Source organism: Gorilla gorilla, chromosome 8 (assembly GCF_029281585.2).
Source record: "Gorilla gorilla gorilla isolate KB3781 chromosome 8, NHGRI_mGorGor1-v2.1_pri, whole genome shotgun sequence".
Taxonomy (NCBI): domain Eukaryota; kingdom Metazoa; phylum Chordata; class Mammalia; order Primates; family Hominidae; genus Gorilla; species Gorilla gorilla.
Genome location: NC_073232.2, coordinates 44,388,391 through 44,401,106, shown reverse-complemented (window position 1 = coordinate 44,401,106; position 12,716 = coordinate 44,388,391). Strand labels below are relative to the sequence as shown.

The following is a 12,716-nucleotide window of genomic DNA, read 5'->3' as shown; positions in this document are numbered from 1 at the left end:
GAGGTGGGGTTTCACCATTGGGTCAGGCTGGTCTTGAACTCCTAACCTCAAGTGACCCACCCGCCTTGGCCTCCCAAAGTGCTGGGATTACAAGCATGACAAGAACCTGTCTTCTACCGAAGGAGACACATGATAAACAAGTAAACCAATGCAATTACTGTAGATTGTGGTTAGTTCTTTTGAAGGAACTAAACAGGTGCTCTGGTAGGGATGAACAGGGCAAGTTACTTCAGTTAGGGTGGGTAAATGGTGCTGGGCAGAGTTAAACTGGTAGTACCTATTAGGAGAGCAGTTTATCAGTAGCTATCAAAATGTTAAAGGTATAAACCTTTTAATCCAGCAATTTCCTCTTCTAGAAATCTGCCCTACCAAAATACTAGTATACATGTGCAAGGACTTATGTGTAGGGATATTCATTGCAACATTGTCTGTAGTAGTGAAAAGTCGAGGCAACCTAAGTGTCCATCAGTAGGGGAGCAGTTAAATTGTACATCCATCCGGTGAACCATCATAGAGTAACATAAGGGAGACATAGGCCATATGTTCCTGTGTAGAAGGATGGCCACAAGATACTGTTCTTTATGCAATTTTATGTATTCATTTATGTTTCACAGTTATGCATGATTTAGGCAGTTAGTATAAGACATTTATATATATTATTTACATATATTGTATTTAGGCATTACACTGTTGCAGAAAGTTTTACAGTATGTATGGCTTGACCCCACTCTTGCTTAAGAAGTGTAACTGTGTGAGTGTTGTTTGTGTGTGCATGGAACAGTATGTACCAGATTGGTTTTTCTGTTTTGTTTTGTTTTGTTTTGTTGAGACAGGGTCTCACTCTGTTATCCAGGCTGGAGTGTGGTAGTGTGATCATAGCTCACTATATTGAACAACTGGGCTCAAGCAATCCTCCTGCCTCAGCCTCCCCAGTAGCTGGGACTACGGGCATATACCACCACACCTGGCTAATTTCTTTTATTTTAAAATTATTATTATTATCGTCATTTTTGTAGAGACAGGGTTTCACTTGGTTGTGCAGGCTGATGTTGAACTCTGGGGCTCAAGCAATCCTTCTGCCTCTATCTCCCAAAGTATTGGGATTATAGGCGTGAGCCATCATGCCCGGCCTAGAATGTTAACAGCCAGTACCACTAAGGAGTGAAATCAGAAGTGGGAAGAGGTCAGAGTCCCCTTTCTATTAATACTATATCATTTATTTTCTGTATTATTTGGGTTTGTTGTATCAAGCTTGTGTTCCTTTTATCATTTTAGAAATCTGCATTTTTAATACTATTTTACCTCTACTCTCCTAAAATATAACAAAAACAGGTGAGCCAGGACAGGGGCCCAGACTCACCATGCAGTGGTCAGTCCTGGTTTCCTCTGTCCCTGCTCATGGCATGGCCACCGCACTGGCAGGCAGGCCAGGGACAACGCAGGCCTTCCCCTGGTCACCCCGTGACAGCATCCATCATCTCAGGGAACGCTGGAGCTGTGGGCATACAGGGCTTGGGCTCTCCATGCTGGGCCGGAAGGTTCTGTTCTGAGTGCCCACCCCTGGCTGTGCTGACTCAGATCCCAAGCAACCTGCTTGATGGTGGCCCTGTCTCCTCCCTGCAGGTACTACATGAGGCCTGTTCTTGCAGCCCATGTGTTTTCTGGTGAAGAGGAGCTTCCTCAGGACTCCCCCAGTGCCCCTTCGGTGGCCTCCAGATTCATTGATTCCCACACACCCCCTCTCCGCCCCATCCTGAAGAAGACGGCCAGCCTGGGCTTCTGTGTCACCTACGTCTTCTTCATCACCAGCCTCATCTACCCCGCCGTCTGCACCAACATCGAGTCCCTCAACAAGGGCTCGGGCTCACTGTGGACCACCAAGTTCTTCATCCCCCTCACTACCTTCCTCCTGTACAACTTTGCTGACCTATGTGGCCGGCAGCTCACCGCCTGGATCCAGATGCCAGGGCCCAATAGCAAGGCGCTCCCAGGTTTCGTGCTCCTCCGGACCTGCCTCATCCCCCTCTTCGTGCTCTGTAACTACCAGCCCCGCGTCCACCTGAAGACTGTGGTCTTCCAGTCCGATGTGTACCCCGCACTCCTCAGCTCCCTGCTGGGGCTCAGCAACGGCTACCTCAGCACCCTGGCCCTCCTCTACGGGCCTAAGATTGTGCCCAGGGAGCTGGCTGAGGCCACGGGAGTGGTGATGTCCTTTTATGTGTGCTTGGGCTTAACACTGGGCTCAGCCTGCTCTACCCTCCTGGTGCACCTCATCTAGAATGGAGGACACAAGGACATTGGTGCTTCAGAGCCTTTGAAGATGAGAAGAGAGTGCAGGAGGGCTGGGGGCCATGGAGGAAAGGCCTAAAGTTTCACTTGGGGACAGAGAGCAGAGCACACTCGGGCCTCATCCCTCCCAAGATGCCAGTGAGCCACGTCCATGCCCATTCCGTGCAAGGCAGATATTCCAGTCATATTAACAGAACACTCCTGAGACAGTTGAAGAAGAAATAGCACAAATCAGGGGTACTCCCTTCACAGCTGATGGTTAACATTCCACCTTCTTTCTAGCCCTTCAAAGATGCTGCCAGTGTTCGCCCTAGAGTTATTACAAAGCCAGTGCCAAAACCCAAGCATGGGCTCTTTGCATCCTCCCAGCTGCGCTCATTCCAGCTGACAGTGAGATGCAAGCAAATGCTCAGCTCTCCTTACCCTGAAGGGGTCTCCCTGGAATGGAAGTCCCCCTGGCATGGTCAGTCCTCAGGCCCAAGACTCAAGTGTGCACAGACCCCTGTGTTCTGTGGGTGAACAATTGCCAACTAACCAGACTGGAAAACCCAGAAAGACGGGCCTTCCATGAATGCTTCATTCCAGAGGGACCAGAGGGCCTCCCTGTGCAAGGGATCAAGCATGTCTGGCCTGGGTTTTCAAAAAAAGAGGGATCCTCATGACCTGGTGGTCTATGGCCTGGGTCAAGATGAGGGTCTTTTAGTGTTCCTGTTTACAACATGTCAAAGCCATTGGTTCAAGGGCATAATAAATACTTGCGTATTCAATGTAAGCCTCATTGATGGCTCTGTTAGTCAGAGTCTTAACAAGCAATGGCACACTCAGATTAGGCAATTTGAGGATTTTTTAAAATTTATTATTATTATTGAGACAAGATATTGCTCTGTCACCCAGGCTGAAGTGCAGTGGCTCGATCATAGCTCACTGCAGCCTTGAACTCCTGGGCTCCAGCGATCTTCCAGCCTCAGCCTCCTGAGTAGCTGGGACTACAGGTGCACACCACCATGCCTCGCTAATTTCTGTATTTTTAAAATTTTCGTAGAGATGGGGTATTACTATGTTGCTCAGCCTGGTCTCAAATTCCTGAGCTCAAGCGATCCTCCCACCTCGGCTTCCCAAAGTGCTGGGATTACAGGTGTGAGCCACTGTGCCCAGCCTAATTTGAGGATTTTTTTTTCTTTCTTTTTTTTTTTTTTTTTTTTTTTGAGATGAAGTCTTGCTCTGTCACCCAGGCTGGAGTGCAGTGGCTCAATCTCGGCTCACTGCAACCTTGAGGATATTTTAAGAGCAGGTGTAGGAACCCCAGGGGGTTGTGCATTCTATCTAAAAACTAGTAATAGGCCATTCCAGCTCAGGCCTGATGTGGGGAGGGGAGGGAGTCCTAGAACCTAGGGAGTGACTTTGTCTGGGGATGGGATGGCCAGCCTGCTGTAACCCTGCAGGAGGAAGCTGAAGGAATAAATTCCCTCCATTCATCCTCTGATTTCCATGCCCCTTGGACTAAAGCCCAGCCAGCAGCAGGTGGAGAGGGTAGAGAGTGGCCTGGAGAAGCAGGAAGGTGTCTGGCCCAGGGTCTCATGCATTGCAGGACCAGCTAGCACCTTGGCTTTCACAGGTTTATTTTTTGTGAACATCACTGAAGCTCTGAAGCTTTGAGCAGCAGAATTAGGTGTTGCTTTGTTCTGGTTTGTTGCGAATAGTTGTGTATGTTGAAGCTGTTGTTTCAAAAGACGACCCCCAGTTTCCATTGCTCTATCTGGGGGGGCTGTGGCCCCTCACATTGGCGATCTCCTGACATGAAGAGTAATTTATATTTTTTTCAGTTGTCTAGAAGGCTCCCAAAAACCTATTCCTTGGAAAACAGCATGGCTCGGGAATCAGAGAGAGAAAGGAACCAGATCAGACGAGGAGCTCTCTCTCAAGAGTCCTGCAGAAAGAACAGAACTTGCCCCCAAGATGTGGCAACCCTTAGAGCCGTGAATCAGCCCTCTGCTTCTCTGCAGAAGCGCATTGGCTCATTGGTGCCCTGCAGAGGCTGATGAAACAGAAGCAGTCAGTAATCCAGCCGGTGGCAGCAGTTCATGCTCCCCACCGTCTCAGCCTAGTACACATTCCCTCTCCTTGGCGGAAGAATTAAAGAGGACACCTTGAAAGGGTTTCTGAACTTGATACCTACCAAAAAGAAAAAGTTCTCCCTTCCCTTTGCAGGAGCCTGAAATCTCCCCCTTGGTTTTTTCATTGACTTTAATGCTGCGGATGATTTGGGATGTTGGTCTAGCTGGTTACTCATCTCAACCACAAGTGTTTTAGAAATGAGCAGCATGGGCCGGGCATGGTGGTTCATGCCTGTAATCCCAGCACTTTGGGAGGCCGAGGCAGGCGGGCCACCTGAGGTCAGGTGTTCGAGACCAGCCTGACCAACATGTCGAAATCCCGTCTCTACTGAAAATACAAAAATTAGCCAGGCATGGTGGTGGGCACGCCTGTAATCCCAGCTACTCGGGAGGCTGAGTCGGGAGAATCACTTGAACCTGGGAGGTGGATGTTGCAGTGAGCTGAGACCATGCCATTGCACTCCAGCCTGGGCAAAAAGAGCAAAACTCCGTCTCAGAAAAAAAGAAAAAGAAAAAGAAGTGGGCACCATGCCTGCCTTAAAGTAAACCAGAAGTCTCTGAGCTCAGAGATGGGGACCATCTTGGAGCGATCACTTTGCAGCTATTGGGGAAGGAGTAGTGGGGGTCTCTCATGCTCTGTTGTAGGGGAATGGCTTTCAAAGAAGTGGAGGTGGCATCTCCATTAGAGAGATGATTTGCAGTTAGTGTGGAGCACAGGGGGAGTTGGGGGACCAGCCATGGTGATGGCAGGGCATAGAGATGATAGACTAAGTTGCATCCACTTTGCCAGGGGAGGAGAGCCGCTCTGTTGGGAGGGGCTGGTGGCTTGGCTGTTGGGGATCATCCAGACTTTTGCTCACTCTGCTTGGTTACTCACCTTAGTGGGCACTTCACAGAGGGTCATTCCCTCCCAGGGAGGGAGGAAGGAAAATAAAAATCCATCTCCAGGCAGAAGGGTGGATGGGGGAATTCAGACGTGCTTGTTCCCCCTCCGCCGTGAGAAGCAGCTCGTGGGCTTTGGCTGCTCTGGATCTCAAGTCTCATGTGAACCCAGCAGGCTTGGAACCAGCTCATATGTTTGGAGGGGTGAACAAAACTCACCAAAAAGGAGGGGAGTTTTCAATGAGGGAGGTAGAGGGGGTGCCTTGAGAGGTTGTCTTTATCTAAGAGTTCTCTGATTTAATTCCAAATGGCAGTTTTTAGGGCACCATACACATGTTCATTTTCCTTCTTTTTAATTTTTAATGTTTTGGTTTCTTTGAGACAAGGTCTCAGTTTGTCACCCAGGCTGGAGTGCAGTGGCATGATCACAGCTCACTGCAGCCTTGACCTCCTGGGCTCAAGCAATCCTCACACCTCAGCCTCCCTAGGAGCTAGGACCATGGGTGCCTGCCACCACACGTAGCTAATTTTTAAAAAAATTTTTATAAAGGCAGAGTCTCACCATGTTGCCTAGGCTGGTCTCTAACCACTCAAGCAAACACCGTGTTTGTGTTCTAGTGTTTTGTGAAAGGTAGAACTTGAGAGTGATGAAATCAGATGTTTAGCTGAGGACATTTCTATGCAATGTATTGAAAGTGTGGCTTGGCTCCTCCTGACTGCTTATAATAAAATGTGAGAGAGAAATGACTTAAATATGGAATGGTGAAGTGAAAAGGTGGGAGGACTCAAGCAATTCTCCCACCTCGGCCTCCCAAAGTGCTGGGATTACAGGCATGAGCCACCATGCCCAACCATTTTTCTCCTTTATTCAGTTAAGAAAGCTACATGAGGGGACTCTTCAACCAGTGGGCGACAGGGATTTCTGAGAACATGCTTATTCCTACATGCATAGGAGCTGGGGGAAACTTCAACCAGGGGTGGTATTATGAGCAAAGACCCCTCACTCAGCTGCCTTCCACTCAGTGCTCCAGGGAGAAGACTTTGGCCTCCTCATCAGCTCGGAGGTGATGTGGGCGCTTAACTTCTGAGCCAGTGTCACGCTTTTATACAGAACTCCACGTAGAAGAGGAGGCAAAGCCTGTTGACATATTTATAGTACATTCCAGTCGAATGTGAACTGAGAGCCCATGCATGTCTCCACTTGGTGGGCTTTCCGAGTGGGAGTACCTCGTGCCTATTCTACCATCGTCACTTCCTTGGTGGCAGCATTGTCAGTGCCAGTATGCCTCTGGGCCTGAGTCACTGTTGCTCTTCACCCACTCGCTGAGGCTGCCTGGTTCCCAGTCCAGCTTTGACTCCAGCAGGATCCTAGAAAGAATTTCTGCCCCACCATCAGGTAGAAGCTAGGACTAGTCAGGTAGCCATAGAGCTGGCTATTGGGAAGGAGTAGTGGGGGTCTCTCATGCTGTGTTGTAGGGGAATGGCTTTCAAAGAAGTGGAGGAGGCATCTCTGTTAGAGAGATGATTTGCAGTTAGTGTGGAGCACAAGGGGAGGCGGGGGGCCAGCCGTGGTGATGGTAGAGCCTGGAGATGATAGACTAAGTTGCACCCAGTTCACCAGCCCCTGCTGCTGAGGTGACCCCTGCATGGCTTGCTGCTGACAAACCTGTCTTGGAACAGCAGGGTTGTGGGACATGAGACAGAGCTTTAGAGGTCAGGAAGTCTTGCTGCCAGCCCCACAAGGCACCATCTGTGTGAGTCAACCTTCCTGAGTCTCATTTCCTCATCTGTAAAATAGGGGTAATAGTAAGTCCCAGAGCTGTGACCATCTGCTGTGCCACTAAGCCAGCCTTTCACCCCAGTCACACCCACTCCCCAGCCCACATAGGCAAGAGATGCACCAGGGGTCACAGCCTTTGCAGCAGGCAACTCAGGGCACAGTGCACACCCCCTACTGCCACCAGGTTTCTGCCACTCAGGAAGTCCAGGGCAGCCTCAGCCTGAGATGGCGAACTCAACTTCAGGCTTCCCTGGGCTTGACCCTGAAGGAGAGTGACAAAGGTAGCCATACTCTCTGCCCCTACAAGGTTCCAGCCAGCTGACCCATTGGCCCTGTGCTCCCTGCTAAGAACAGTTCCGGCGCTTGACTGGAAGTTAGAGGAGCTCCAGGGCCACAGCATAGGGCCAAGGAATTAACAGTCACAGGATTCAGACACTCAAACCGAGGTTGGAATGCTGTTTCTGCCACCTCCTAGCTGGGTCACTTTAGCCACATCCTGCTGGTGCCCTTTTCTGATGTCTAAAATAAGCCAGCCAGGCATGGTGGCTCACACCTATAATCCCAGCACTTTGGGAGGCTAAGGCGGGAGAATCACTTGAGGCCAGGAGTTCAAGACCAGCCTGGACAACATAGTAAGAGCCTGTCGCTACAAAAAATGTATATACAAAAATTAGCCAGGCCTAGTGGTGCATGCCTATAGTCCCAGCTACTCAAGAGGCTGAGGCAGGAGGATTGTTTGAGCCCAGGAGGTGGAGGTTACAGTGAGCTAGAATTGCACCACTGCACCCCAGCCTGGGCAACAGAGTGAGACTATGTCTCTAAAAAAAATAAAAAATAAAATGAGAAGCCTCTCTGGGCTGTAGAAAGGATTAAATAAGCCCTAATGTTGTATGCAAAGTATCTGGCATATGATAGATCCTCAACAAACTTGGTTTTCTTCCACTTTTTGCTGCTGCCTGGACAACTTGTTGCAATGCCAGCTGCTTCCCTATGGCAGGCTGTACCCTGTACCCAGTGCTCAATGGACTTGCCAGGCCCTTCGCCTGGCCCCCAGGCCTAGAACCTGACACTTGTTTGATGCTCAGGCCCCCTGCCTGGATCTCCCTGCCCAGGCATGCCTGACCTGGGGGCAGGACACACTGGGCACAAAGCTGGAAATCCAAGACCCCAGACCACTCACTTTGTCCTTTGGACAGGCTGTTTCATTTTTTTTTTCTATGCCTCAGCTGGAAAATTGGGCACCCCACTACCCATTCTATCACTATCATGAATGCACAGCCATGAACAAAGATGCCCTTTAGAAACCGGTGTAGTTCCAACGGGGTTACAAGAGCCTGGGCTCTGGAGCAATTCTGCCTAGGTTTGAGTCCTTATTACTTCCTGGCTGTGTGACTGAAGGTAAGTCCAATCCCCTCCTCCGTTTTCTCATCTGAACACTAGGGGCGATTGTAGTACTGCTCTCATATCTGGTTATGATGATATACTGGCAATGCACATAAAACATTTGGAATGGAGCCTAGTGCTACAGATGAATGTTTGTGTCCTCCCCAAATTCACATGTTCCAATCCTAACCCCCAACTTCATGGTATTAGGAGGTTGGATGTTTGGGAGGTGATTAGATCATGAGAGTAGAACCCTCATGAATGTGATTAGTAACCTTATAAAAGAGACTCAACAGAGCTCCCTCACCCCTGTGCCATGTGAGAACACAGTAAGAAGATGGCCCTCTGTCAACCAGGAAGCAGACCCTCAGCACACACCAAATCTGCTGCAACCTTGATCTTGGATCTTCCAGCCTCTAGAACTGTGAGGAATAAATTTCTGTTGTATAGAAGCCACCCAGGCTATGATATTTTTGTTATAGTAGCATGAACAGACTAAGACAAATGTCAAGGAGCTTGGCTGAACTGTGTTTGTGTTCTAGTGTTTTGTGGCAGGTAGAACTCGAGAGTGATGAAACAAGATGTTTAGCTGAGGACATTTCTATGCAATGTATTGAAAGTGTGGCTTGGCTTCTCCTAATAACGTGAGAAAAGAGAAATGACTTAAATGTGGAATGGTGAAGTAAAAAGGAAGCAGAACTTAAAGATTTGGAAAATCCTCAGCCTATTCATATTGCAAAAAATGAGAACACTACAGGTGTAGCCAAATGACTGTTTGCTAAGGAGATCAGAGTAGAGCAACAATCCAACCTGGGCTCTGCAATCCACTGCTGGCCATGAGCTTGGGAGCAGGCCCTGCTTCTGCAGCAGGATGAGTGTGGTCTACATCAAAGTAAAGGAAGGCGCTGATCATTGAGCAGCTACTATGGTCAGGCTGTGCCTATGTACAGTATCCCTGCCAGGTGGGGTGGGTCATCCCCATTTTACAGATGAGGAAACTGAGACTCAGAAAGATTAAGTCAATAAGAAACCATGTTAGAATTCAGACCAGAGCTAGGAGGCTCCAAAGCCTGTCTTTCCTCTTCACCCTGCTGCCTTAAAAGATTGAGAAGGGCACTTCCAGTTTAAATGGTTTGTGGATCTGAGGACGCCCAGAGCACATGCTGGGTAGACAGGGTAAGGAGGGGGAGAAGCAGAGTCAGGATGAACTTGTCCAGTGTGAGGGACAGAGGCCACCCAGCCTGCCCTCAGTGCTTCTATGGTGGCACTGATGGGTCACTGGTCATCAATACCCAAGGCTGCAGATGTTATAGGCACTTGAAACATAAGGTTCATGAAGGCAAGAGCAAGATTTACAGAGCATGTGATACAGGCAGAGAGCTTCACCATCTGGATCTCAGGTGCCACATGCCTCAAGCCTGTCCTCTCCAACGTGCCAAGGAACCGTGGGTGGGTCCACCTTCCCAGACACGGAGAAGAGTAAAGTATGAAGTCCTAGGATAACCATGCCTTCTGTTCCCAACTTAAAACATATGCCTAGAGCTGGTGGGGCCCTGAGGCCACCAAGTCCAACCTCTGCCCCTCAGCAAGACCATACTTGGGCTACTGTAAACTAGCTGGCACCAGGCCTGTGCTGACCAGCAGTTTCTAACAGATTTAAGTTCCGGAGGCCCAAGGAGATTGAACGTCCTCAGTGCTGTTCTTCTTCTTTGTTTATTTATTATATATATTTTAAGAGATGGAGTCTTGCTATGTTGCTGAAGTTGGAGTGCAGTGGCTGTTCAGAAGTGCAATCATAGCTAACTGCAACCTCCAACTCCTAGACTCAAGTGATCCTCCCACCTCAGCCTCCCAAGTAGCTGGGACTACAGGCATGTGACACTGTGCCCAGCTTTTTAAAAAATGAAATATAACTATATTTTCCAAAACAAAATATTGGTGAGAAAAGTGCCATTGTTTTGCAGTTTTTAATGTAATTTTTTATTGATACATAATAGAGGTATATATTTTCGGGGTGCATATGATAATTTAATACACTGATATCATTTGTAAAGATCAAATCAGGGCAATTGGGATAGCCACCACCTTAAATATTTGTCTCTTCTTTATACTAGAAACATCTAAATTATTTTATTATTTATTTTTTAATTTTTAATAGAGACAGGGTCTCTCTATGTTGCCCAGGCTGGTCTCGAACTCCTGAGCTCAAACGATCTACTCACCTCAGCCTCCCAAAGTGCTGGGATTACAGGCATGAGTCATTGCGCTTGGCCCAAATGATTCTCTTCTAGCTATTTTGAAATGTATGATAGATTATTGTAAAGTGTAGTGAATACTGATCCATCAAGCACTAGGTCTTACTGATGCTGTTCTGATTCTGGAAAAAGCCCTCACGTTCCTAGCCCACTTCCCATGCACTCACTCCAGGGTGAAGGATGTGAGGTCCTCTTCCCAGCACTTTCACCCAACGGCCTCCATCACTACTGCACTAGCCTGCCCCACTTCTTGGAGTTTAACCAGGGCAGAATGTTCTAATGGCTCTAGACTTCTTATGTCCTTGCTACTTCCTTCTAAGAGTCTTATGTGGGTCTTAATCTGGGGCCTCTGGGTGGAAAGAGGGATTCATGGAACCCCTGAGATCATATGCAGAAGTTTGTGTGCTTTGGGAGAGGGGCTATAGCTTACATCAGATAGTCAAAGAGGTCTGCATTCCAAGGTTTCCGAGCCCCTGGGTGCCAAGCTACAGTGACCCGTCCTGTTTAATGGTGTTCCTGGACACAGCAATGGACAGAGCACAGTGCTTAAGAGCAGGGACTTAGAAGCCAGACTGCCTGATTTTGAACCCCGACTCTATGTCTTATTAGTCAGTGATCTTGGACAGGTTTCTTAACCTCTCTGTGTCTCTGTTTCCTTATCTGTAAAAGGGATTGACAGTGTGTCTATCCTCATGGGATTGTTGTGAAGATTAAATGATTTAATCCATATAAAGCTCTCCATCCAGGCTAAATGATTACTTCTCCTCCCATCGCCCTTGGAGGTTGGCAGGGCAGAGGTTATCCTGACCACTTTTTCAATGAGGAAGAACGACAGAAATAATAGCCCAGTTCCAGAGCTCTGCCTGCAAGTGCAGCAGGTCCCGCTGTTTCATGAAATCATTGCAAAGAGGAAGTCTGCACACTGCTCTCAGAGGCAGGAGGATTCCTTTTAGAGAACTGGGGAATAAACCAGATCTATCGACAATTTCAGTCCTGGTTAAGTAGTGAGAACCAGTCATCGGTCACAGGATGCAAGAGGTGGCTTTAGGCGTGAGTCAGGAGCCACACACCTGAACTGGCCTGTTAGTATCTTCACGGTGACCTTCTTGAAGTCCCTCTGTCTAATCAGATTTCCAGAGAAATAGAGGAACTACTGCTTATTGAGCACTATGAACCGGGCAAGTGAATGCATAATCTTACTTAATCCATTCAGTCACTAGGTGGAAGGATTATTATCCCCATTTTATATGTGCCAAAACTAAGACTCACATAGCTGCTAAGTGGCAGAACTGAGATTCAAACCCAGGTCTGCCTGACTCCAAGACTCAAGTGCCTGATGGTCACAATAGCAGCAGTCCTCATTAGAATCACCTGGAGCACTTGGTAAATGCAGACTGCTGTATCCACTCCCAGAGTCCCTGATTCCATAGGTCTGGTGTGGGACCTGAGAATTTGTAGTTCCAACAAGTTGGAACTGATGCTGATGGTGCTGATGCTGCTGGTCTGAGAACCCCACGAGGAGAACCACTGTGCTAAACCAAAGAGTGATGAGGGGTTGTCATCAGCTCACACCTGGCCCGGGGAGAGAAAGTGAGGGCTTCATCTGCTGCTGTTCCAGTTGAGGCCTCAGGAACCGGAAAGTCTTTAATGAAGCTAATGCATTGTGGACACTCATTCAACCTTCCTTGAAAATGATCACAGATTCAGGGCAGGGCCTTTGCATTTTAAGTGCCAAGCTCATCTTCTTCACCACGCCCCAAGGTTGGCGCCTGGTGGCTTTACTCCTCACTTGTGTCTTTCCCACCTGCTCCCTTCAGCTGAGGCCCAACGCCATCAATATTCAGGAGGGAGGAGGGACAGGGGCAGGGGCGAGACAGTGAGGCTGAGGGGCAAGTCTCAAGGCGTGCGTGCGATGACAGGCTGGAAAGCGCTGTGATCTCACCCCCTCGCAGGCATTCCTGTAACTGGGGAGCAGTGGATGGGGGGTGCGGGGCTGCCTCCTACCAGGGCGTA

At 48.6% G+C, this 12,716-nt stretch overlaps 1 protein-coding gene across 1 annotated transcript in view; it reads left to right on the top strand.

Moving 5' to 3' along the window:
* The window catches only part of SLC29A3 (solute carrier family 29 member 3), a 44,189-nt gene extending 41,133 nt beyond the window's left edge, over nt 1-3,056 (top strand). Inside the window, exon 6 of the mRNA XM_031015677.3 lies at nt 1,624-3,056. Within this exon, the coding sequence (XP_030871537.2) occupies nt 1,624-2,278 (655 nt within the window). The 3' untranslated portion in view covers nt 2,279-3,056. The remainder of the gene's footprint in view (nt 1-1,623) is intronic.
* Nucleotides 3,057-12,716: the final 9,660 nt, after the last annotated feature.